The following is a 24,191-nucleotide window of genomic DNA, read 5'->3' as shown; positions in this document are numbered from 1 at the left end:
TATTGGTAAATCATAGTTTTAGAACATGGAACTCGCCTTCTCGTGAAAGCAATGTGCTAAAATGTTAGTTTGAGCTTCCAAGCTGGCTCACGATACTATTTCAGCTATTCCCACAGAATATTTATAATAAAGTTTCCATGGAGAAATGGGTTCTTGGTGTTGTCCCAGGCCACCTCCAACTGACAATCGTAGCTCCTTTTGTATTGGCTGAGCCACGGATGGATGGGAGAGATGGTTTATCCCTGGACACTGTACCCGCCACACCCTTCTCCAGGGCTTACCTTTGTGATGCTCTGATTCCGAGCACATGAGAAAGTGGTCCTCGTGGAACTCATTCATGTCATTGGACTGTGACAAGGCAGACATGTACATATTTCTGAGTTCATTTTATTGGTGTGTAGGCGAACAAATGGGTGGATAGATAGAAGGAAATAGATATGAGGCTCCTGGGTGGCTCAGTCGGTTAAGTGTCCGACTCTTGACTTCGGCCCAGGTCATGATCTCATGGCTTGTGGGTTCGAGCCCCATATCGGGCTCTGTGCTGACAGGGTGGGGCCTGCTTGGGATCTTCTCTCTATCCCTCTCTCTCTGCCCCTCCCCTGCTCACACATGCATGTGCTCTCTCCCTCAAAATAAATAAACATCTGGGGCGCCTGGGTGGCTCAGTCGGTTAAGCGGCCGACTTCAGCTCAGGTCATGATCTCGCGGTCCGTGAGTTCGAGCCCCGCATCGGGCTCTGTGCTGACAGCTCAGAGCCTGGAGCCTGTTTCAGATTCTGTGTCTCCCTCTCTCTGACCCTCCCCCGTTCATGCTCTGTCTCTCTCTGTCTCAAAAATAAATAAACATTAAAAAAAATTTAAAAATAAATAAACATTTAAAAATTTTTTTAAACGAAGGAAGTAGATATGAAACATTATGCTAATCCCATTATTCCTTCCTAGCAGGGAAGAGAATTTGATGCTTATTAAGGGACTACTATGTGCTTGAGTACTTTAACATACATCCTCTCATCTGATCATAGGGGGCTGTGATTATACCTATGTGTGTTCACACCATGGAACTGGAAGGAATGTTTTTAAAAAGGGGCTGGTATATATATATATATATATATATATATATATATATTTTTTTTTTTTTTTTTTTTTTTTTTAATTTTGTTTCCTCCTGGAAGCAGAGCCAGATTGTAGTTGCCAATTCCCACAGAATGGGGCAGTTGGAGAAGGGTGAGCAGACTGGATGCCTCTGTCAGTATTACACTGAGTGGAAGGGGGTTCTCTGTGCTGGTCACCAAAGAAACTGGATTCTTTGAGGCCGCACAGGGGGTGCTGAGATTCACAACAGCATCACCTCTCAAAGCCTTGAGAAACTTCTGAGCTAGAAAGGGAGTTCCTGCCATGGCCCTCCACAATTTCACTTCTAAGCAAACGGTGCTCTGTCTTGTGAAGACGATGTGCTTTTTCTTCATCTGAAGCCTTGAGAGTTTGTGGTAAATTGCTACCACACAGATAGTTGCAACAAGGGGCAAGCCATTTGAATGGGGGAGCCCCTGTACCCCAACATAATTATGCAATGAGAAGATACTGGGGCAGCGCCTTTCTTGGCCCCTTTCCACAGGTCCTTCTGAGGATTAAGCTGGTTTCTTGATTGTTAGAGAACTAAGGCAGAGTTGAAATAGGACCTGAGTTTTATAGACATCCTTTTTTTTTTTTTTAAGTGACTAAATTTTAGAACGGCTAAAGGTATTCAACTTGGCTGCTCTTCCCTTCCTTCCCAAAAATATTAATTGTGCACTGCTGGGTACCCCCATGCCCAAGGGAATGCAGAGATGCCTGGGCGTCCACCTGGGTGAGTCCCCAGCAGAGCAGGGCATGGGAGCTGGGCATGAGATTGTTCAAGGCGTCAGAGGAGTCCAGGCAGGCTTGAGCACCGTGGGGTGGGAGTGTCCAGACCCGCCTCTGCTGCATCATCTAAGGTGCTGGGCTCGTTCGCTTGAGGTGCAAAGTACTACATTCAGTTTGGGACCGAGGGCAAACCATTCCCAGCGATCAGTTGTGTCCTTGAATGGAAGAGAAAGAAGGATAAACTTTCTCTGAGCAAAGGCTATGGCAGTTACGTTTTTTCAAATACAAGTCCTTTTTACACAAGAACTTCTTAATAAGCTTTGCAGGGCTGCTATCAAAGCATCCTGCCGCTAGAGAAGAGAGAGAAAAGGTAAACAGCCTGCACATTCCAGCCCTGCCTGTGACTTCCATGCGATTGGCCGCTGCTTTCTCACAGCACTAATTAAATTTGTAGCCTCCGGGAGAGCATATAGACATCTGAACCAATTATGAATTCAGAATCGCAAGCAAAATCCCTCTGTTTATATCAGTCTAGTTGAATACAAACCAGATCAATTAGCTGTCAGTCTGGCTAACTAATATTTACTCTGCCTCGTCATTTCTGATTAAATATTGGGCAAAATTAGCTGGCGTACCCACGTGTGTAGTGTTATCTTTTCCTCGCGGCGCGCCAGAACGCTTTCCTACGTGAGCGAAGCATTTCTGTGACACCTTGGCGTTTGGAGATGGTGTGATTAGTATTAATAAGAAAAGGACAAGATGAGTTAATATTATTCAGAGACACTGGAATGCAGAGTCGCCATTGGGTTCGAATGACCAAACTGGAAATGAATGTTACAGGGCTCCGGTACAGTCCGACCGAATGCAGATGGTATTTTATTTTAATTAGCTCCAGTCCCTATTGTGTAAGAGCACTTTGATAAGTGATGGAATTTACAGTCAACCCCTACCTCACAAAAGAGCTGAGAGAGTGTACATTTGTTAAAGCAAAGCAAAACACAAGCGGGGAGGGAATATTTAAGAGTTCCTTAGCCACCCGTGCGTGAGCACGCACATGCATTTATTAAGTATCTTTTTGCATGGATCGCATACCAGAATTGTGCTGTTGTTTTCTTTGCATTCTTAATTACGTTCACTTGATGTTTTGGTGGTTGTTTTTTTTTTTTTTTTTTGCTTTTGTTTTTGTTTTTGTTTTTTTACCACCCTTGAAAAGGGCCATTTTACTCCAAGTGCTTTGTGGATCAGCCCTCTCCTCGGGAGAACAGCCCAACCGTTCTCCGCATGCAGTATCAGTCACTGGGTTTTTCCAAGGGCTATCATTTAAGCAAACTGAAAGCATTTGTTTTTAACTTGTTCTTGTGCCAAAAGTCTGGAGAAGGGTGGATGTTACAGAAGCATCGGCCAATGGCTGTAAGGGCTCACAAATTTTTTTTAAATTACTTGTTCTGATTTCGTTCCAAGCTGGCTTATAGTTCGGCGTGGCTGCCTACATCTTCCAACCCTTACATTTTAGTGCGATGACTCGGGTACAGCCCTTCCCTTCCCTTCAGTTCTCAGCCAGATTGATGACAGAAATGGAAGGATAAAGATGTTATCAGGCAGGCCCTCAGTGGCTCCTTCCGGGGCGATGGGAACCTTCACTTTGAGGCTTCATTTCAGTGCTTTAAGCTCAGAAGTTGGAAGTGATTTCCATGACCAGAGTAGGCATTCTGTGTTGTCGGATGGGACTTTGCCCCCAGAGTTTAATCAAAGCTCAGGTTTCTTTCCAGCAGTGATGCAACGTTTAAGCAGATCTTTCCATTAACCACAGATGGAATTTTATCTGAGAGTTTTGTGTGCAAGAGCCATTCAAAGTGCAAACAAAAAGTTCCTGGCAAATTCAAGCACATAGACAGCAAATGACCAGATTGATGTCAGGGTTGATGAACTTGTTGTAGGCTGGGGGCAGGGGACAGCTGCCACCCAGGGTCCGATGGATTTGCTCATATGGAGACTAGAGAAATCTCCAGCTGTCTCTTCATATTTTCTTTATTTTTTTTAAACTATTTTATGTTTCTTTATTTTTGAGACAGAGAGAGAGAGACAGAGTGTGAGTGGGGCAGAGGCAGAGAGAGAGGGAGACACAGAATCTGAAGCAGTCTCCAGGCTTTGAGCTGTCAGCCCAGAGCCCAACGTGGGGCTTGAACTCATGAACCGCAAGATCATGACCTGACCTGAAGTTGGATGTTTAACCGACTGAGCCACCCAGGCGCCTCTGTCTCTTCACATTTTCTGTGTGGGACTCCAACCCGACTGGGTGGAGTGGGATGGCCACTATGAATTGGTAAAAAGTTAGAATTTCGAAATATACTTTAAAAGATGGTGCTTTATTACTTCACTAGCACATTCAATGCTTCTGCTTTGATGCCTCATGGACATCTCCAAGTCCACAACCCAGCTGACCATCCCTGACTCTGCTCTGTCCCAGAGAAGAGTGTCATTGGCATCCACAGTGTGAGCAGCAGCTTCCCTCACACCACACTTGTTCCACACCCTGTACAGCTCTGTGCTGCCCTTGTCCTGTGTTGCCCCCTGCACCCCCGCCCTCTCTCACGTGGACCACTGCACTGCCCTCCTTCCTGGCCTGTCGCAGACTTCCTTGCCTCTCACCAGTCTGCTCTCCACTCTCCCAGGAGGTCTTATGAAACACACATATGATGGTACCACTGTCCCTTAGGATGTCCCTTCCAGGACTTTCTTCCTCTGGCCTCCCTGTGGCCCCTGGGCCCCAGCCACTCTGGCCTTTACAACCCCTCAGACAGCATGGGCTCTTTCCCCCTATAGAGTCTTTGCACAGGCTGCCTGTCCCCACTGTGTCTCTTCCTCCCCCGCTTGTCTCGGCTCATGTGTGCCTGCTGCCAGAAGCTGGCTCAGAGTCCTCTGACTTTACTTGCTCTTCCTATAGTTGTATATTTATATTCGAGACTTGCGAGACTATTCCATTAGAATCTATCTTCCTCACTGGATTCCAGGAGCAGAGGCGTCATGTCTGTTTTTCTCACTACTCTTGTCCCAGCTTGACATTTGAGCATAGCAGTGGCAGGGCCAGAGAGGGTCTGGGGGGCCTCCACATCCAGCCCTCATTCCGAGCTGACCGCTGTCACGGGAGATGCGCCATCTTGAAAAGTTTAGTGGTCACATAGATGTAGGAGAAATTGCACCGTCTTCCTCTTTGAAGGAAGGAAAGAAGCCTGTCTAGCTCGGCAGCTATCGGACTTGTTTGACCACGGCCTCCTCCCTTTTGTTCCTGTAACATCTGTTTCCTGGCCATTTTGGAAATAGTGCCAAGATTGCGGGCCTGGGTGGGAGCACACAGGAGCATACGGCAACGTTTGGTGGGAGTGACGAGTGGTTTAGTGTGCTTGGTGACAGGGATGGGGTTGGTGGGAGCTGCAGATGGTTCCCAGGGAGGCAGGGAGGCCTGGAGCATGAGGCTGGGGAGACTGTTAAGTTTTCTGGAACCCAAGGAGAGGTGATGGGGAGGTGAGCTGACCTGAGGTGGAGGAGCTTACAGTTAAAAGCATGTAAGCCCATCTCTTGCCAGTGAATTATAAAGTTCTTGAGGGCCAAGGCCACATCTTAGTTGTTTTTATTCCCATGCAGGTCCAGCAGACTACCCAGCGAATAGTAGACAGACACTTAGTAAATGTTTATTGAAACATATCTCAATTTGCACAGAGTAGGTTCACATAAGCAAGTTATATCTGTTATCATTTGTTTATCAGCTTCTTTTTATGTAACTACTTTAGATGTGACTTGTGCCCTGCCTTGGTAACATTATGACAAAAATCCTGGGGCATCTGGGTGGCTCAGTCAGCTGAGCGCCCGACTTTGGCTCAGGTCATGATCTCGCAGTCTGTGAGTTCGAGCCCCTCATCAGTCTCTGTGCTGACAGCTCAGAGCCTGGAGCCTACTTCGGATTCTGAGTCTCCCTCTCTCTCTGCCCCTCCCCAACTCATGCTCGCTCTCTCTCTCTCTCTCTCTGTCAAAAATAAATAAACATTAAAAAAAATAATAAAAATCCTAAAAAGGGCCCAGATGAGCTAATTAAGCTGCATCCTGTATCACTAAAGCCTACAATGACAAAAGTACAGACAATACTGGCTGGATACCAGGCGTGCTGACCAGTATCTGGTTGGTGAACGCGGGGGACCTAGGCTTTGGCTACCTGCCCCATTGCCCATGAGTAGAGGCAGGTGATGCTCAAGAGGGTCAGGGAGAACAAGGGTAACTCTCTTTCATTTCAGCCAAGTAAGAACTAACTTATAAATGAAAGAATAGACCCAATTTTCCAAAGTACTTTCACACCTACTAGTCTCCAAAATGGGCAGAATGAGTACAATCATCTCTCACCAATATAAAGCAGTCATCCTTTGGCTCATGTAGTTCAGCTCAGATGGCAAGAATTGGAGAGATGGTCTACACATTGTTTCAGTTGTGGCTGTAGAATGAGGAAGTGGGGAAGGGCTAGGTTTCCAGGTGCCTCCATGCCACTGGGGGAGGAAGGAGGTAGGTTTCTATGCCAAGTTAGAATACCCTTTATTTTGTTGGTTCATCTTCCTTCTCCTCTCCCTCTTATGCTGCCCTGCTGCTGGGTTTCCAGCTGAGCAACTGCCATAGCAGCTCAGCATCCCCTACCCTGCCCCGAGGTGATACCCTCAGGTGGGCTTGGGCATCTCACTGAGACAGGCTATAGTGAGGCTGTCTAATCATTGCTTGCCTGTGGGGCTGGTCCCCTCTGCTCCCCAGGAACATCAGTGCTGCTCTGTTTCTCCATTTCTCAAATCCTTACATGGAAAGCCCCGATCCACTTTCTACTCCTTGAGCCTAGCTGAGTTTAATGGTTCTTACCCATTTTAGAATCGTAGATCCCTTTTGAAAAGCTGATGAAAGTTCTGGATTCTCTCTCTCTCTCTCCAGAAGAAGAAAGAAATCATGTGCTCATATCCACACCACTTTGCCAGTAGTTTCTGGGGTTTCCTGGGACCATAGGCTGTCCTTCCATTCTTGAGGGACTCTGGGCCCTGGGGCAAGAAGGCCCACCTTAGCTTCCTGCTCTTCTTGCGTATGCATTAACCATTGCCTATCATGAGAGAGGGACGACCTTGAAAACCGTAAGGTCACATGCACTTGTCAGGGAGCAGTGTTTTTCTTTCTTTAAATTCCTCACTCAGTGAGTTGGCTTCTTACTTAACTCTTCACCTGGTTGAAAGTTGGCCCAACAAGTGTTGGGACAAGGTGTTGAGAGGGGTCCAGTGTTGATGAGAATCAAGATCTAAGCATCACAGACCATTGAGTGCCAAAGGGTCTTCGGAGTGGGCTGAGCCAACCCGTTGACTTTGCAGATTGGAGGCGGAAGCTCAGGCAATCTCCCACAGGGGAAGTGAGTCAGAGACTTATCACCTACTTTACTTCTGCTTCTCCCTGGAAGGAGGTCTTAGGATTTGATAGCACCTGGACCCTCAGGGGTCTGGACTTCTTCCACAGATTTTCCCTGGTCTACATTCAGGGGCTGGCTTACTCAAGGTGAACAGTAGAGGGAATGCCCTGTCCTTCAGCAAACTGTCCTTCCCTTTGATGATGCTAAGGGAGAAAGAGAAAGAAAACAGAGAGCTGGCAAGAATTGGCTCCCACGTGCTGGATACAACTGTGCATGGAAACCAGAATCTGTATAGAATTAACTTTCAACAAACTGGGCATACAAGGCATGTCAAGGATTTTAGCAGCTTGAGTCAAATGCGTGCCCTTCCCCTTGAGGTAGTGGGGACACGAGAGGCGGTGGGGTCAAGGATCTCTGCAAATGGCCTTTGTTGCCTTAGCTCCATCTCACAGTAAAGACTCTGGAGCCCCCCTCTAGGACTTTCCAGCTCCCACCAAGTTCCTGAGACTTCTCAAGCCCTAGAGCGGCCCCTGTGAGCTGTTGAGGGCTTTACGGCAGGACACGGGCACATGATGGCTTCAGGTGGAATGTGGCTGGGTTTTCATGCTCTCCCTGGTGTCATTGGCTTATGGGAGGAAGCTACAAAATAAACCCCTTTGTCACTTGTCAAACCTACAGCAGATGTGCTAGGCCAGCTTCTGGTCTGGCAGCATGCCTGTGGCCCCAGGGAAGAGAACATGACCAGGTCTGCCCAAGGCACGCCTGCCAAAATGCTTGGCCAATTCACAGCCCAGTAGCACTGATAACCCATGACACCCGCAGGCCATCTAGTGGGATCCTGCTCATTTCTGTTAGCTCTTTATACACATCTTTAAATTTTGTCTTATCTTATCTACAGAGTGGCATTCACCAGATGCCTAGTTTTAATTTGACTTCTCCAGAAGAAAGCTGGAGGGGCAGGCCGGCAAAAGGGAGAAGTGCTATTCACATAACCTTGGGAAGATTATGAAGTCTTCTGTATGACTAGAATTCTCTCCCCCAGAGCAAATAACTTTCTATGATAAATATGCTGCATGTTTAGCAAGAAACGTACAAAAAAAAAAAAATAGATAAAAAGAAAAGGGTCAGTGTGAAGTTCCACCTTCAAAATATGACTTTGAAGAAATCAAGACACTCTCTCTATACAGGTCTATACAGGTTTGCTAAGAGAGATGATTTGCGTTTGGGCCAGATGTGGCCTTTGGCAAACATTGCTCTGGCTCCAGATCATTTCCCGTTGATCTTCCACAAATGATCAACCGAGGTCATCGGGTGGTCCTTGAGACTCCATCGCATTTTCTCCTCTGAAATATGTTTTTAAAAGTCTACTTGTAGTTATGCTATATTTGTAATCCGTAATGTAGTCACTTAACAGCACTCCTTCGTTCAAGAAAGCATTTAGTGAGCTCCCATTCTGTGCCACGCATTGCCTGATACACTGAAATACAGGGGTGAGCAAAATCCAGGCCAGTGGGGAGCAGAGGGGCATCAGCCCAACCCCCAGGTATGTCCAATTACAGACTGGCCAGTGTTGGAAGAATGAGGTGCAGGACAAGCCCTTGACCTCTGGCAGATGCACACCTAAGTTTGTATTCAGCCTGCATCCGTTTTTAATCTGCCTTTTCAGTGAGAAACAGGAGAGTACTTCGGTCCAGCCTATCTTTGCTGAGAAGTACGTGGTACAGGGCATGTATTTGCTAACATGACTGAGGAAATGAGGGCCCCTGAACAGATAATGTCCACATTGTGGGGCAAAGGCACTGGTAAAGAGACATGCAGGGGAGTCTAGCAGCCCCTCAACAGCCAGCCTGGATGTCAGACAAGGTTTCCAGGGTGCATAATAGTTAAAAGAGGAATGCAGGGGTGCCTGGGTGGCTCAGTCCATTAAGTCTCCCACTTCAGCTCAGGTCATGATCTCATGGTTTATGAATTTGAGCCTTGCATTGGGCTCTGCACTGATGGTACAGAACCTGCTTGGGATTCTCTCTCTTCCTCTCTTTCTGCCCTGCCTCAAAATTAATACACACACACACAAAAAAAAAAAAAAAAAAAAAAAAAAAAAAAAAAAAAGGTGAATACAGGGAAATGGCCCAGCAAAGGCAGGGAGCACACGCCAGTCAGAAGGCATAGAGCTTGTGGCACAGCCCAGCCTTGGACACTTGCTGCTGGATGTGGAAGACCAGGAGAGAGTGACCTGGGGTAGAGTGAGGGTCAGGGGGTCAGATTTGCATTTCTGCATTGGTCCTGGGGCAGGGACACCCTGACAGTCCTGTGACCACCCAGAAACAAGGGGCACTGGCCACGGCCATAAAAAGAGGGGACAGGACCCTGACACCTCTAGCAGACTGAATGTGAGGCCCTCACATTGGGGCGGATTCCAGTTTTGTTCTGATTTGGAGAATGGGTGCGTTTTCATGCCACTGAGCTAGAAGGGAGAATCAGCAGGCCGAGTGGGGCCTGAGTGGGGAGCAGGCTCACTTTGGGGGCAGCTGGAATGTGAGAGGTGGCGGTGGGGAGAGGTGTTGGGTGCCCTGTGGCTTACCGGGGAAGGAGCAGTCGGGGCCAGAGCTCCAGGTCTGTGTGGGAAGTGGTTCTAGCGAGAGCTGGCCTCAGGGGGTGCACCAGGACAGCTGTTCCAGCGTTTAAAATACTGGTCAAGAGCCTCTGCCTGGAGCATCTCTCCCCGGCCCAGTGCACTCGGCCTCGGCACCCAGCCTCGGCCACTGTGGTCCCTCCTCTGGGGTCCTGTGTGTTCTCGTCACCAGCGGCGAGAGGGGAGGTCTGGCCAAACCTGGGCTGTCAGATCCTCCTTCTGCAGGACAGCCTCATGGATTCTCAAACATTTAAACATCTCAGCCCTGATTAAGGCCATGATTTAAACCTGTGTTACTCTCTAAGGACAGCCGTAACAGATGATCACAGACCGGGTGGCTTGAAACAATAGAAATTTATCGTCTCACAATCTGGAGTCCAGAAGTCTGAACTCAAGGTACCGACATGGCGGTAGCTCCTCTGAAGGCTCTCGTTGAGAATCTTTTCTTGCCTCTTCCAGCTTCTGGTGGCTCCAGCTGCTCCTGGGCCTGTGGCTGTGTCCCTCCTACCTCTGCCTCTGTCTCTGTCTTCCCAAGGGCTTGTCCTCTTGTGTCTCTAGTCTCCCCTGCCATTTTTTTTAATGTTTATTTTATTTTTTTTGAAAGAGAGAGAGAGAGCAGGGGAGGGACAGAGGGAGAGGGAGACAGAGGATCTGAAGCAGGCTCTGCGCTAACAGCAGAGACCCTGATGCAGGGCTCAAACTCACGAACCGTGAGATCATGACCTGAGCTGACTAACTAACTGACTGAGCCACCCAGGCGCCTCTCCCCTGTGTTCTTATATGGGGACATTTGTCATTGGAATTTAGGGCACACCCAAATAATCCAGGGTGATCTCATCTGGAGCTCCTTAACTTTAATTACTTCTGGGTGGACATACCTTTTGGGAGGCCACCATCAACCCACTGGAAAACCTACAGAGGGCGAATTACAACAAGCAGGTTCCTTCTTGTGTGCAGTATTTCCCCCTTCCTTCAATCCAAAGATCTGACGATTTGACGATCAGCCTATTCTCTTCGTAAGGAGGTTGGGCTCAACTCTTACCAGGCATACATAGACACTAAATATATTTTATTGTGCTCCAGGTCCATTCATTTGCAGTCTTACTTGAGTTTAGTTTAGTTCTATGTCTGTGGCCTTGAAAGGTAGATCATGCGCGCCACTGTCTCCTCCCCTGCATCTTTCACCAAGAGAAAGGCGGAACACCTCCCAGGGAAGTTCTGAGGGATCTGGATAGGTGACAAGTGAAGCTTCAATGTAAATGGACAGCCCAGGTACACTACCAGAGAAATATTATGAAAAATACTTGAAACCCCACAAAGGATCTTAGGTTGCCTTTTCTAATAAAGATAATCATGTGCATAAGGGAAACTAGCCTCAGTCTCCCTCCCAGGCTTGATACTCACCATCATTACCACTTCACTGTTCCACCATATTTCTTCTCGAGAGCTGCAGAAGAATCTATTCCGTGAGTGATACCTCCTTGGAGATCCTAAACCATGTATCCCTTTCTCGTGAATCACATCACTCTTCATGGGTAACCCCTTTAGCAAGGACAGGTACAGATACTATTTGAAGGGAGAGCTAATGTTTCAGTCACGTGGTTTGGGTCATCAGCACTCTGACCTTCCTAGCCAGGCCATTAGACCCTGGGTTCCAACCTGACGGCCATCTACAGAACTCTGTATCTGAGCTGGGGGCACAGGGGAGGGTGCTTTGGTCCTGGATGGGACCCAGTGGTACTTATGCATCAGAAACACAGTAAAACTCAATGCAACTTTGTTGAGCAGGCAACTGAATATGCAACCACAGGGAAATCAGGGCAGGTAGACATGGCAAAGGCAGGATACAGGAATCCAGGATCCTCTTGTACTTCTCTGTGGTTGGCTGAGAAACGAGGCAGTGATTGGAGCCAAGAGAAAGAAAATGGGAAGCCCAGACCAAGTGACTACTGGCTGAATCAGTCTGTGACAGTAGGGTCACCTGCGATTCCATCTGAATAATTTGTTATATTCAGTTCCATTGGCCTGACAGTGCCTCAATGGCTGTCAAAGACTCATAATGACCTGGCACAGGAGAGAGGGCTGTCCCTGAGACCACGCTAAAGAGAGAGCCCCAAACTGTGCCTTGGAACCTGTGCCATCACAGCCTACCCTCAGAACTTGTGTTAACATTGGGTTATTACCCAGAGTCCAGTCATGATTCGAGCCAGGATGCCCACGCTCTTTCATCCCACTAGGGGACTATTTTGTGACTTCTGGCGACATGCTTTCCCATGTCACCTGATTTGGGGGAGTCACCCACTCGGGCTTGGAAGAGAGTTCACTTCCTCCTTTGTAACTGCAGGTGGGGCCTGGTGACCATAGAAGTCAGAAGGTGCTGGACGGTAGTAAGATGGGTGGTGAGTCAGTGGGGCAAGATGGATGGGAACATCCCAGGGAGCTTGGAGCCATCAGTGGGATACATAACACCTTATTGTGTAATGGGATATTTAGCAGATTAGGAAATATTACCAAGTCAATGTTTCTGGTTCAGGCAGTGATACTTGGGGAAGTTGCAAAATGCCATCAGAGAGTGTTATGAACAAAATATCTTATTGTATAGTTTTCATAGAAGTATCTCTCCATGGGAATTATACATTATCTAGGACTTGGGGTGGGGGTTAGTTTTAGTACCTGGTCTGAAATTGTTTTTGAGAGGCTTGTGGTGTTTCTTTCTTTCTTTCTTTTTTTTAAGTTTATTTGTTTGGAGAGAGAGAGGGAGAGTGCAAGCAGGGGAGGGGCAGAGATATAGAGATAATCCCAAGCAGGCTGTGCACCATCAGCATGGAGCCCCATGTGGGACTCAAACTCACGAACAGTGAGGTCATGACCTGAGTGGAAGCCAAGAGTTGGGCACTTAACCAGTTGAGGCACCCTGGCACCCCTGTTTGCAGTGTTTCTAAGGAACCTGGTCTACTGGGGTCTCATGGACAGAGCTCATTAGTGGTGGGACAGGCTGTGGTACTTCTTCGTAAGCATTTGGTCCTGTCAACGAAGGCTGCCTTGCAGATCAATCCCCACCCTTAAATATAAGGCTGGGTATGGGACTGTTCCACTTTCCTCCCTCAGGACAGTGTGGGGAAGTCGAGGCCAAGAGAGGTCTGAGGGAAGGTATCTTGCCCCTCTACCCTTGGATGCTTTTATTCCCTTCAAGAGTTGCCTTGGGTGTGGCTCCCACAGTGGGCTGTGGCAGCCGTGGAGCTGAGCCTGACCATCTTTGCCTGGCCTCCAGGTCACCCTCAGCCTCCACTGCCCCACCCTTGAAGCTCCCAACCCCCCCTTTCCTCCTCTTCTACCTTCCCTGCCCTGTGCCACCACCTGCTACCTCAGAGCCTGCGTCGCACTCTGGGCTGCTTGATGGGGGGCCCCCAACTAGAGCACAAACTCCCAAGAGCAGGGCCCAGTCACCCTCATTCTGCCTGTCTCCACCCCAGCACCAGACTGAGCCCCAGAGGGAGCCATTACTGAATCAGACCATGGCAGCAGGACCAAGAAAATGATTCACCTCAGGGCATGGGAATTCTTTTCCCCATGATCTTTTAAAAGTTAAAAAAAAACAAACAAAACTCTTCTACCTTGAAGAACTCTTAAACACACACACACACACACACACGCACAGATGTGAGCACTTTATGTACACCAGTTCATATGCCAGTGCCCACTCATGACAACCCATTATGATGCCCATTGTACAGATGAGCAAACTGAGGCCAGGGAGGTTACCAGACCGCTCTAAGTCATACCACTGGTGAGTATGGGACTGGGTTTTGAATCTAGGCAAGGAGGCTCCTAGATTCCTGCTCTTAAATACCAAGTATACTCCCTCTCAAACTATTTTCCTTGGTGGTGAAGGCAAGTTATGCTAAATGAAGATTTATAAAACCCTGAAAATAATTTAGAAATTTTAAATTAGCAATAATATCACCAACAAAGATTTGCTGCATTAATGTTTTTTTTTAATTTTTTTTTTTAACGTTTATTTATTTTTGAGACAGAGAGAGACAGAGCATGAACGGGGGAGGGGCAGAGAGAGAGGGAGACACAGAATCGGAAACAGGCTCCAGGCTCTGAGCCATCAGCCCAGAGCCCGAGGCGGGGCTCGAACTCACGGACCGCGAGATCGTGACCTGGCTGAAGTCGGACGCTCAACCGACTGCGCCACCCAGGCGCCCCAACTGCTGCATTAATGTTTTACTGTACCTCTTTCTAGATCTTTCTCTGTGCTTGTTTTGGTACCATGTTGCCAGTGGCTGCTAAAAATTCCAAAGTATGGATTACTATAATTTACTTATTCCTGTCCTTTCTGTAGAATATCTTGCTTCCAACTGCCAATAACCATTTGATCAATTGCTCTGCTCTCACCATTCTTATACATGGAGTTCCTTCATATTCTGGACAAGGGTCACCAGACAATTTGCTGGCAATTCCACAAAGTCTTTTTTTGCTTTTTTTTTTGTTTTTATTTTTGTTGGATTTTTTTCATTTTAGTAGAACGATTTCAAAACCTATGAGAGTGGCACTGTTTTCCCTGACACATACACAGACAAGTTCTCAGATTTAAATATTGTCACTAGGAGTGAAAATGTCTCCTTGGTGTTTACCATCCAAGACCCCTATGCCAGAGATATTCATGAAAAGGGACACCTGTAGCACCCACAGAGAAGCTACAGGTGATCATGAGATCCTCTTTAAAATGAAGAGTAACCTCATTTCTCCCTGCCAGGTGAAATGGCTCCAACAACAAGAAGTTAAACGCAGGGTGAAGAGGCAGGTGCGAGGTGACCCTCAGGCCCTCTATTTCAACGACCCCATTTGGTCCAACATGTGGTACATGGTGAGTAGGGTGTGGGCCTTGCTGCCCCCAGGGTGTCGGCAGCGCCGTGATGGGTTCAGTTCCCCCAGCAAAGCTAAATTCTCACGACAACTCGAAACAGACACACTTCATATGGGTGAGAAACCCCTACTTTTTAATGCTGGGTAGCACAAACTTTCTCATGAAAATTTTTTAGAAATTATGTGAAAGTCTCCAGGGGGTGGTGGTGGAGCCCTTGAGCAGTGGAGTGATTTAAGGCAAACTCAGGACTAATAGTGAAATGAGAGCCCCACCCCCCCCCAAAAAAGGAGATAATGCCCTGGGAAAATGGGCAGGTAGATTGCTGGGTGCAGAAAGCATGTGGAGCGCTTCCTGGAAATGCATGGGAGAGTCTCTCTGCTAAGGCATGGAGAAATGTTTCCTCCCCTGCTGCATTTACACGGTATGGTATGTCTATTTCATGCCACAGTATGGGCGCAAGGAGTGCCCATGCTGGGGGGGCTTTGTGTCTTCTGTGCCTACAGCACTGTGGCGACAAGAACAGCCGCTGCCGGTCAGAAATGAACGTCCAGGCAGCGTGGAAGAAGGGCTACACGGGCAAAAACGTGGTGGTCACCATCCTTGATGATGGCATAGAGAGGAATCACCCCGACCTGGCCCCGAATTATGTAAGTCAAACCCAGAAACGTGCAAGGATATTCAACCATGCTAGTCATTAAATAAATCCAGATTTTAAAAACCATAAGGTGCCATTTCTCTCCCCTCACCCACTGTATTAAACAATATAGAGGGACACCTGGGTTAAATGTTGGACTTTTGATTTCAGCTCAGGTCATGATCTCACGGTCATGAGATTAAGCCCCGCATTGAGCTCTGTGCTGAGCATAGAACCTGCTTAAGATTCTTTCTCTCCCTCTCCCTCTGCCCCTCCCTCATTCATGCTCTAAACAAACAAATAATACAGAAAACCATGTTGAGAAGGATTGACAAACCGTACTTCCCTCTGCCTCCTGGAGCCCAGGATTTCACAGAACAATTTTTTTAGATGTTTGAGGAGTCACATGTACTTCTGGGAATAGATCCTAAAGAATTCAGAAACACATGTGTGGATGATCATCATACTAACATGAGCAACAAGGAACAGGATGTGATTAAAGCCTGGGCTCTGGACCCAACTGCCTGAGTTCCTATTCTGGCTCTGCAGCTGATTAGCTCTGAGACCTTGGGCAGGTTGCTTCACTTCTCTGTGCCTCAGTGTCACCGTCTGTAAAATGGTATCTCATCAGGTTATCGTAAGGATTAAATGTCTTCATAAATGTCAAGAAGACAGCCTGGCGCATAGTGAGAATGAGAAATGCATTCAGTATCCTAAGGACCCTGAGTACCTAACAATGGTTAAGTCAACCATGTATCTGTTTCATAGACCTCATGCAGCCCTTTAAAATGACAGTTTTGAAGTCAACAACTGAGGACTTTTATGATGTGTTTTAGAAGGAAGATATGAAATTATATGAATACTATGATTATGGGTATATAAACAAAGACATGCATATTAAAAGTGTACGATGAAGGAAATTCTGATACATACTGCAAAATGGATGAACCTTGAGGAATTCAGTGAAATAAGGGGCGCCTGGGTGGGTGGCTTCGTCAGTTAAGCATTTGACTCTTGATTTCAACTCAGGTCATGATCTCACGGTTCATGAATTTCAGCCCCAAGTTGCCCTGAGGCACAGAGCCTGCTTGGGATTCTCTCTCTCGCTGTCTCTCTGCCCCTCCCCTGCTTGTTCTAAATAAATACATACATACATACATACATACTTAAAAAAATGAAAGAAGCCAGTCACACACACACACACACACACACACACACACACACAAGAACCCCAAATACTGTGTGATTCTGCTTATCTGAGGCACCTAGAGAACTCAAATTCATAGAGACAGAAAGTAGGGTGGGGGTTCCCAGGAGCTGGGGGAGGGGGAGGCTAGTGTCTGATGGGTGCAGGGTGTCAGTTTTGTAAGACGAAGATGTCCAGGGATGCGTGGTGGTGATGTTGAGTAACCATTGAAGTCTGATGCTATTGAACTTTATACTTTCAAATGGTTAGGGTGGTACATTTTGTGTGTGCATTTTACCGCAATAAGAATATATGTAAGATGATAATTATCATACGAGAGCACCAAGTGTGTGTTTTTCTCTAACTTTCTAATAGTTGCATAAAAACATTTAAAAGCATGCTTTAATTTCCCTCAGTCATTAAGATTTCATCTCTTAGGATTCCTACGCCAGCTATGATGTCAACGGAAATGATTATGACCCATCCCCACGATATGATGCCAGCAATGAAAATAAGTATGTCACTTTGTTTCCTCTTTCCTTACTTGCCTGTCCCTCTCCCTGCAGAATCACTATTGAACTGGCCCCCAGTAGGGATTCCAGAAGGGTGATGGGGCAACCTGGCCAGTGTCTGGGACTAACCCGGGAGCCAGAAGCCAGACCCACACAGCCCTTCAGGCCCAAGACACCTTCTGTGGACTTTGTGTCTTAGGGAAGAAGCAAGAAATGGATGTTCAGCTAGAAATGGATGTTGGCCAACATTGTTCCTGTTTCCAGCCTTTTCGGAATATTGGAAAGGAATAGCCCTTGAATCTAGTGGTCTCCGTGACCAATTGCGTTAAGACAGCAGTTGGGCCTATTGGAGCACAGAGGTCACATGCTGAGCTTTTTTTGTCGCCACTTGTGACCTTATGAGAGAGGTGGGGCATGCATGAGGGATGTTGGATAAATCTGGGTTCAAACCCCAGCTCTACCATTCCTGGCTGTGTGGCTCCTTCTCAGTCTCTTAGAGACTTTGCAGTGGAGACAGTGCTCCCTACCTCCCAGGTTGTAGGCGGGCGAGCAGACAGGCGAAGACCGCATACGCATATTGTGGGCGTGCAGCCTCCATGGTTTTTCTCATCACTTTGCAAATGAAGGCGGCAGGATCTGGAGAGCTAGGTGACTTGTGTGCTGTTCGTGGCAGTCCTGGGGGTAGTGTCCAGCTTCGCAAACCTGCTCCTGGGAGTTCAGTTTGCTGCGTCCTGCTTGTCTTCTCTCTGCTAGCGTGCCCCATGCCCTAAGCTCTTACCATCCCTCCAAAAATATTTAGAGGAAAAGAACAAAAGCCCTTTTCTTCCCTCCCTCTTCTAACATGATGCTTGCCAAGGTGCATTCTCCCTCCATATAGTGTTTTGCTTTTCTGTAGAGTCCCTGGTGAGGTTCAAATACTGGTGCCCTCTCTGTGCTGTGCAGGGAGGCTCGGCCAGGCTGATATGTTCAACACAACAGACCCAGAGCTCCCCAGAGCCCGCCAAGGCCCCAGCCCTGAGGGCTGCTTTCCTGCCTCACGTCCCAAGGTGCCCCTTCCTGCTCAGCAGCGAGCATGCCTGGGGCGCAGGGTGCCTCATTTCCCCACCACACATCCAGGGGGCAGGGAGGAATGATCCAGATGCGATGCAGTGACCCATGAAGGATAGGATTGAATCTGGGCGAGACATGGAGCTCCGTGACACTGTGAACAGCCCTGGCCGTGGGGCCGCACGAGGTCCACAGAAGGACAAATGACCCCCCCACCAGAGGGTAGCACGCAGACCCAGGACTCTTTTAAAAGACGGTTTTAAATTTGAATCAATGATTCTAATCCCCTGTGGACTGTCCTCAAAGATGTGTTGTTTAAACTCGCCCGTATTTTGGCCTCTGCTAGAGGAATTGCCTGGATGCAGCACGTTGGAAAATGGAGTCATTACCGAGGAAAGCAATTTGTTTTTTCTGGTAATTTCTTCGTAGTCCCTCCGCTACTGTTGAGTGTCCAATTTCGAGCACTCTTCCGGCTTAAATGGCCATGGAGGTGAAGGGGGGGCTCTCTGGAGGTGAGCATGGGGGTGGCAGGTACACAGAGAACACATTTGTTCTTTCTTCCGTCCCGTCAGCCGGGCAGATGTTTACGCCACACCTGCAGTGTGCCAAAAGCAGTGTGTTGTCAGTCGTGTGAATGAATAGCTCGGGGTGGGGGAGCCCGGGGACCCTGGGTGCTGGGAGCAGGAGCCCCTCACTTCGGTCTGGGGGTTATGGGGAAGAGCCACCCCTGAGCAGGTGCTTGCAGTTTGCAGGGTGGCGGGAAGGTCCTGTTTGCCTGCCTGTCCGTGCTGGTGTGGCGGGGACAGGACCACCCAGGTCTATGCAAACCCTGGCCTGGTGCCCCCTCCCAGAGGAGCCAGCCATGGGGGGCAGGGTAAGTGGTGGCGAGTAGAGAAGGAGGCAGGACATAGGCTTCGTGTCCCATCTGGACTTAGGGATAACTGACTGTCCTACTGTAGGAGACCCGAGCCTTGCACCGAACCCACTACAAATCGGGGGGCTGAGCCCTGACTCTGTTTTCTGCTCTGCTTCAGACACGGCACCCGGTGCGCAGGAGAGGTCGCTGCTTCAGCCAACAACTCGTACTGCATCGTGGGCATAGCATACAATGCGAAAATAGGAGGTAAGGTCCGGGAGCACACAGCCTGGGAGCTTCAGGGCCCGCTGCAGGGGCGCTGGGGGTCCCTCCCTGCAGGGCTCAGCAGCTGTGCCTCTGGCCTTGGCCTGGCCACAGCCTGAAGCCTCGTGCCCGTGTGCCACGGCCAGGCAGCCAGCACTCAGTGCCCAGGACCTGGAGGCAGAGGCATCGCTCACTGTTTTGGCTGAAAAGCCATCAGAAAGGCACCCTCTCTCTCTTTTCCGATCCTGCTAGTCTGACTCACCATGGTCAACCAGACCACGTTGGTTCCCTGCTGCTCACAGCCCTATGGCGGCTCCCTGTGACATCCACAACACACTATACCGTCTTTACCTGGGACCAAGGCCTTTCATTGCCCCAACTCCTGCTCGAGCCTGGTGGCCCACTTCTCCTGCCCCTGCCCCTCAGCATTAGCCAAAGGACATTTGTCATAGTGTCCCCCAGTCACACGTGCTCTTCCCAATTTACGCCTGGACTTGGAACATTCTTCCCATCACCCCAAAGAACTCTCCCCGCCTCTCCCTTTGGCTCAGTCCACTCATGACTTATGGGCAGCCCATGGCAACTCTGCTTCATGAAGTGTCCCCTGAATGTAGCTGTCCTGCCATCTTGTTCACTACAGGCAATGGGGGCAGCTCTTCCAGGTCCCTGTAAGGAGCAATGTCAAACAGTTACGACATGGTTGACTTAACCGTTGTTAGGTACTCAGGATCCTTAGAATACTGAATGCATTCTTCATACTCACTATGTGCCCAGCTCTCTTCTGGACAGTTATGAAAACCCCAGGTGTTTCTGCTTCCACTTTTGGGCTTCCCCATTTGTGAGTGAAGCCACCCTTGCTAGGAGAAGGCTTGAGAACAGTCTGCCTTCCCCACCTGAGCCTGGCAGTTTGACAATTCAGACTGGCAGTCAGCAAGTACTCCGAGGTAATGAAATGACTGGGAACTGAGCAGGTACATGCCACGAGCGTGAATGGTCCCTGACCGTCCAGATGGTTTGGGGGCACCGCTGTCCTCACATGGGACTCTCAGTTTGGAGGTGCTCATGCTCATTCAATGGCATGCAAGGATGCTGCCTTCCCTGCTGCTTTGCCTTTGCTCAGATGACTTTGCCTTTTGCCTTTGACCCCCTCAGGTCTACTATGAGCCACATAGGTGGAGAGGTTGGGCCACGGGTTCTCTGGATCACCCAGTCCTTAGGGGACTTCTTGAATTTTGAAAAGAGAGTCCTCAGCTTTTACTTAACTAGTATGCCCTGCCTGCCCTTTCCCTTGGAAATCTTTGAAGTGGCTCGGATTTATCATTTTATGATAGCATTAACCACCAAGGGTATGTCCGGCAGACCAAATCTGGACACTCTGTCACCTGGACGCTCCTTTGTGGACAGATGTTGAGATGTTTTAAGTTCTCCCTGGAGGTTCTAATGCATGAATACTCCTAAGAAGTCTCTCCATGAACTGTAGGACCAGGCTGACCCTGGAACCAATCCCACTCCTACTACCCACTAGCTGTGCGTCCTTGGACCTCTCTGAGCCTCGGTTCCTTCACTTGTGGAGGAAGAATGGCAGAGTCAGCTGGCCTGCTGGGTCTGTTACAAGGATGAAGTGAGATGCCATGCATGAAAGCATTGGCTCAGGGCTAAGTCTGCAGGGAGCCTCTGAACAATTCCATTCCTCCTTCTGGAACTCAGAGGCAGAAAAAAAAGTGATTTGCATTGTTGTGAGTGAGAGGTGAACCCCACCTTTGGGGTTGTCTGAGCCCTGCTCCCCCAAAGACCCTGGACTGGTACCACTGACATTCTCTGGGAGCTATTAAAAGTGCAGAATCCTAACCCCCATCCCAGACCTACTGAGTCAGGATCTACATTCTAATAAAATCCCTAGAGGGTGTGACAAAAATGACAGTTTGAGAAGTGCTGGTGTAGAGGGTTCTGGAGTCAGGCAGATAGGTAACACCTATATTGTGGACTGCGATGAGCAGCCAGCAGAGTTAACGGAGATAAAGAACCTCCAGAGAAGTACACATGAATATGGTTTGTTCTTGCTCATAGAGATTTGCTCCATACTCATTACAAAATTGTATACCCAAGTTGCCCAAATTCTGAAGAGATCACTTCTATGACCAGGGCTGGAGGACAGGAATATATTTTAATAATGCATTTAATATCTTTGAGCATGAACTGTACACTATGATACCGTGCTCGCCATCGAAGGGGAGAATAAGGATAAGACCGACACAACCCGGGACCCCCAGGAGCTCCACGGGTCTTTGGGATGAACAGCGTGAACACAAAAGACAGTATGGGACCAAGTACTGAAATGACAGAGGCGGACGGGATCCCAAGCGTGGCAGGGCAAGCACCTAGTGAGGGAAGAATCACAAGGACACAGCACAAGCTCAACACGGTAGAATTCAACTGGGAATGGAGGAAGTGCAGATGACAAAATAGGATCTGCAGCATGGAGCGTGCCACAGAAGGTTAGGGGCCATGGGGTGGGGCTGGCCATGGAGGGGCAAGCTGGCATTGACCCGGGGAACTTGTGGCACCTATGTCCCGAAAGATGCTTGTACACAGGCAGCCACCCCTTCTTCCTCCAAGCCCACCCCTCTACAGGGCAACCTTCAGGCACCCCTAACAGACTCCCTCTCTGAGTCTGCATACCACAGAATTTCTGTGAGATGCCCATGGAACTGACCGTGAGCTTGGCCCTTTAACTTTTTGTTGTTGTTGTTAGCTGTTGCTCGAGAAATTAAAGCGTATATCCTAACTTATTCCAATCTACCTGGAATTACTAGTATACTACTTCATGTATCATGTATGAGCCTAAAACAGATTATTTGAATTCACACTCACCCTCATCCTTTGTGCTGTTGTTTTTATATTTTACTTCATGTGTTATAAACCCATATGCATTGTTATTCTTGCTTTAAACAGTTGACTTGGAAAATATTAATGGCAAGGAATACATTTACCTACATATTTACCGTTCCCAGTGCTCATCCTTACTTTCTAGCTTTGGATTTCTATCTGCTTTCAATTTTTCTTTAGCCTGAGAATTTCTTTTCATGTTTTTTGAGGTGCAGGTGTACTGGTAACAATTTACTCTGCATTTATCTGAAAATGTCTTTATTTTGTTCTCATTTTTTAAAGTTTATTTATTTTGAGAAAGAGAGGGAGAGAGAGAGCACACGCAGGCAAACAGGGGAAGGGCAGAGAGAGAGGGAGAGAAAGAATCCCAAGCAGGCTCCGTGCTGTTACACAGAGCCTGACTCAAGGCTTGATCTCACAAACTGTGAGGTAATGACCTGAGCCGAAATCAGAATTGGACACTTAACCAACTGAGCCACCCAGGCACCCCCTATTTCATTCTCACCTTTAATTTATTTTTTAATGTTTATTTTTGAAAGAGAGAGAGAGAGACAGAGCACAAGTGGGGGACAGGGGAGCAGGCAGAGAGAGAGGGAGACACAGAATCCGAAGCCAGCTCTGTCAGCACAGAGCCTGACATGGGGCTCAAATCCGTGAACCATGAGATCATGACCAGAGCCAAAGTCAGACGCATAACCAACTGAGCCACCCAAGCACGCTTCATTCTCATTTTTGAAAGAAATTTTTCTGCACATAGAATTCTAATGTGACAGGTTTTTCTTTCAACACTTTAAAAATGTTCTCACATTGTCTTCTGGCATCCATTGTTTCTGATGATGAGTCCATTATAATCCCTGTTGTTGTTCCCCCTTTACGTAATGTGATTTCTTTTTTTTTTTTTTCTTTCTATCTGTGCTTTGCCTGTGACTACAATGCCCTTTGGTATAATTTTCTTCATGTTTATCTAGCTTGGGGTTTGCTTTGCTTCCTAGTGGCTTGTTCTTATTTTTTGGTCTAAATCAAACGTGGAAAAATTTCTGCCATTGTTTAATTTTTTTTCAACCCTATTTTCTCTCTCCTCTCTTTGGGCACGGATTATAGTTGTTAGATTGCTTGATATACCTTACAGGTAATTGAGGCTGTGTTCATTTTTTTTAAGTCCTTTTTTTCTCTGTGTGTTGCAAATTATATGATTTCTATTGCACTATCTTCAGGTCCATTAATACTATCTTTTGTTGTGTCTAGTCTGTTGTTAAATCCATCCAGTGATTTTTTTTTTTTAACTTTCAGATCTTGTGCCTTCCTTTTGTCAAAGTCCATTTGACATCTTTTTACTGTTTCCAAATCTTTCCTGAGATTCTTCTTCTCTTCACCCATTATTTCTATCTTTTGTTTTAGATTCTTTAACATATTTAGAAGAGTTACTTTAAAGACTTGTTCTACTAATTCCAATATCTGGGTTATTTGTGGTTATTTCTAATGGTTGAGTTAGGAATAGGGTCATATGCTCCTGTTTCTTTGCTCGTGGCTGGTAAATTTTTACTGTGTGCTAGCCATTGTTGTGCTACATTGTAGAGACTACATTCTATGATCTTTGAATGCTGTACAGTTTTGTTCTAGCAGTCAGCTCAACTTGAACTTGTGATGGTTTGATTATTAATTTTTTTTATGGTTGATCTCTTTCTGATTTGCTCTTAGCCTTAGGGAAAATTCTTTATCCCAACCACATGGTCTTTACTCTTAGATTGTGACCCTTTGGGCATTTCAGTGGAAAGACTGAAATGTTTACCAAAACCTCTTACTTGGCAAGACTCAAACGCCAAATTGACTCCCCTGTAATGGGCAGCAGCTGAAGTACCTGCTCAGCTCATTCAGCTTCCAGCTGTTCTTTTCCTCTTGAACTTCTTAGAGTCTTTCCCAAACATGTTTAGCTCAGGGGACAGCTAAGTGTTTGAGAGGAGTTTATATGTCCTCTTCTGTAGCTCTCATCTTTCTGAGATTTATCGCAATTTCCAGCTGCTCTAGCAGTCCCAAACTCTAT

General features: G+C 47.5%; 1 protein-coding gene across 2 annotated transcripts in view; it reads left to right on the top strand.

Annotated features, from left to right (window-relative positions):
* PCSK6 (proprotein convertase subtilisin/kexin type 6) overlaps window positions 1-24,191 on the top strand; it is a 193,090-nt gene that overhangs the window by 51,071 nt on the left and 117,828 nt on the right. For both annotated transcript variants that reach the window (XM_045448813.1, XM_045448812.1), the window contains exons 3-6: window positions 14,655-14,765; window positions 15,269-15,412; window positions 17,024-17,100; window positions 19,179-19,267. In XM_045448813.1, coding sequence (XP_045304769.1) covers window positions 14,655-14,765; window positions 15,269-15,412; window positions 17,024-17,100; window positions 19,179-19,267 — 421 coding nt within the window. The remainder of the gene's footprint in view (window positions 1-14,654; window positions 14,766-15,268; window positions 15,413-17,023; window positions 17,101-19,178; window positions 19,268-24,191) is intronic.

Source organism: Leopardus geoffroyi, chromosome B3 (assembly GCF_018350155.1).
Source record: "Leopardus geoffroyi isolate Oge1 chromosome B3, O.geoffroyi_Oge1_pat1.0, whole genome shotgun sequence".
In the NCBI taxonomy this organism is placed as follows: domain Eukaryota; kingdom Metazoa; phylum Chordata; class Mammalia; order Carnivora; family Felidae; genus Leopardus; species Leopardus geoffroyi.
The sequence above is the reverse complement of the archived record's forward strand: the minus strand, read 5'-3'. Positions and strand labels throughout refer to the sequence as shown.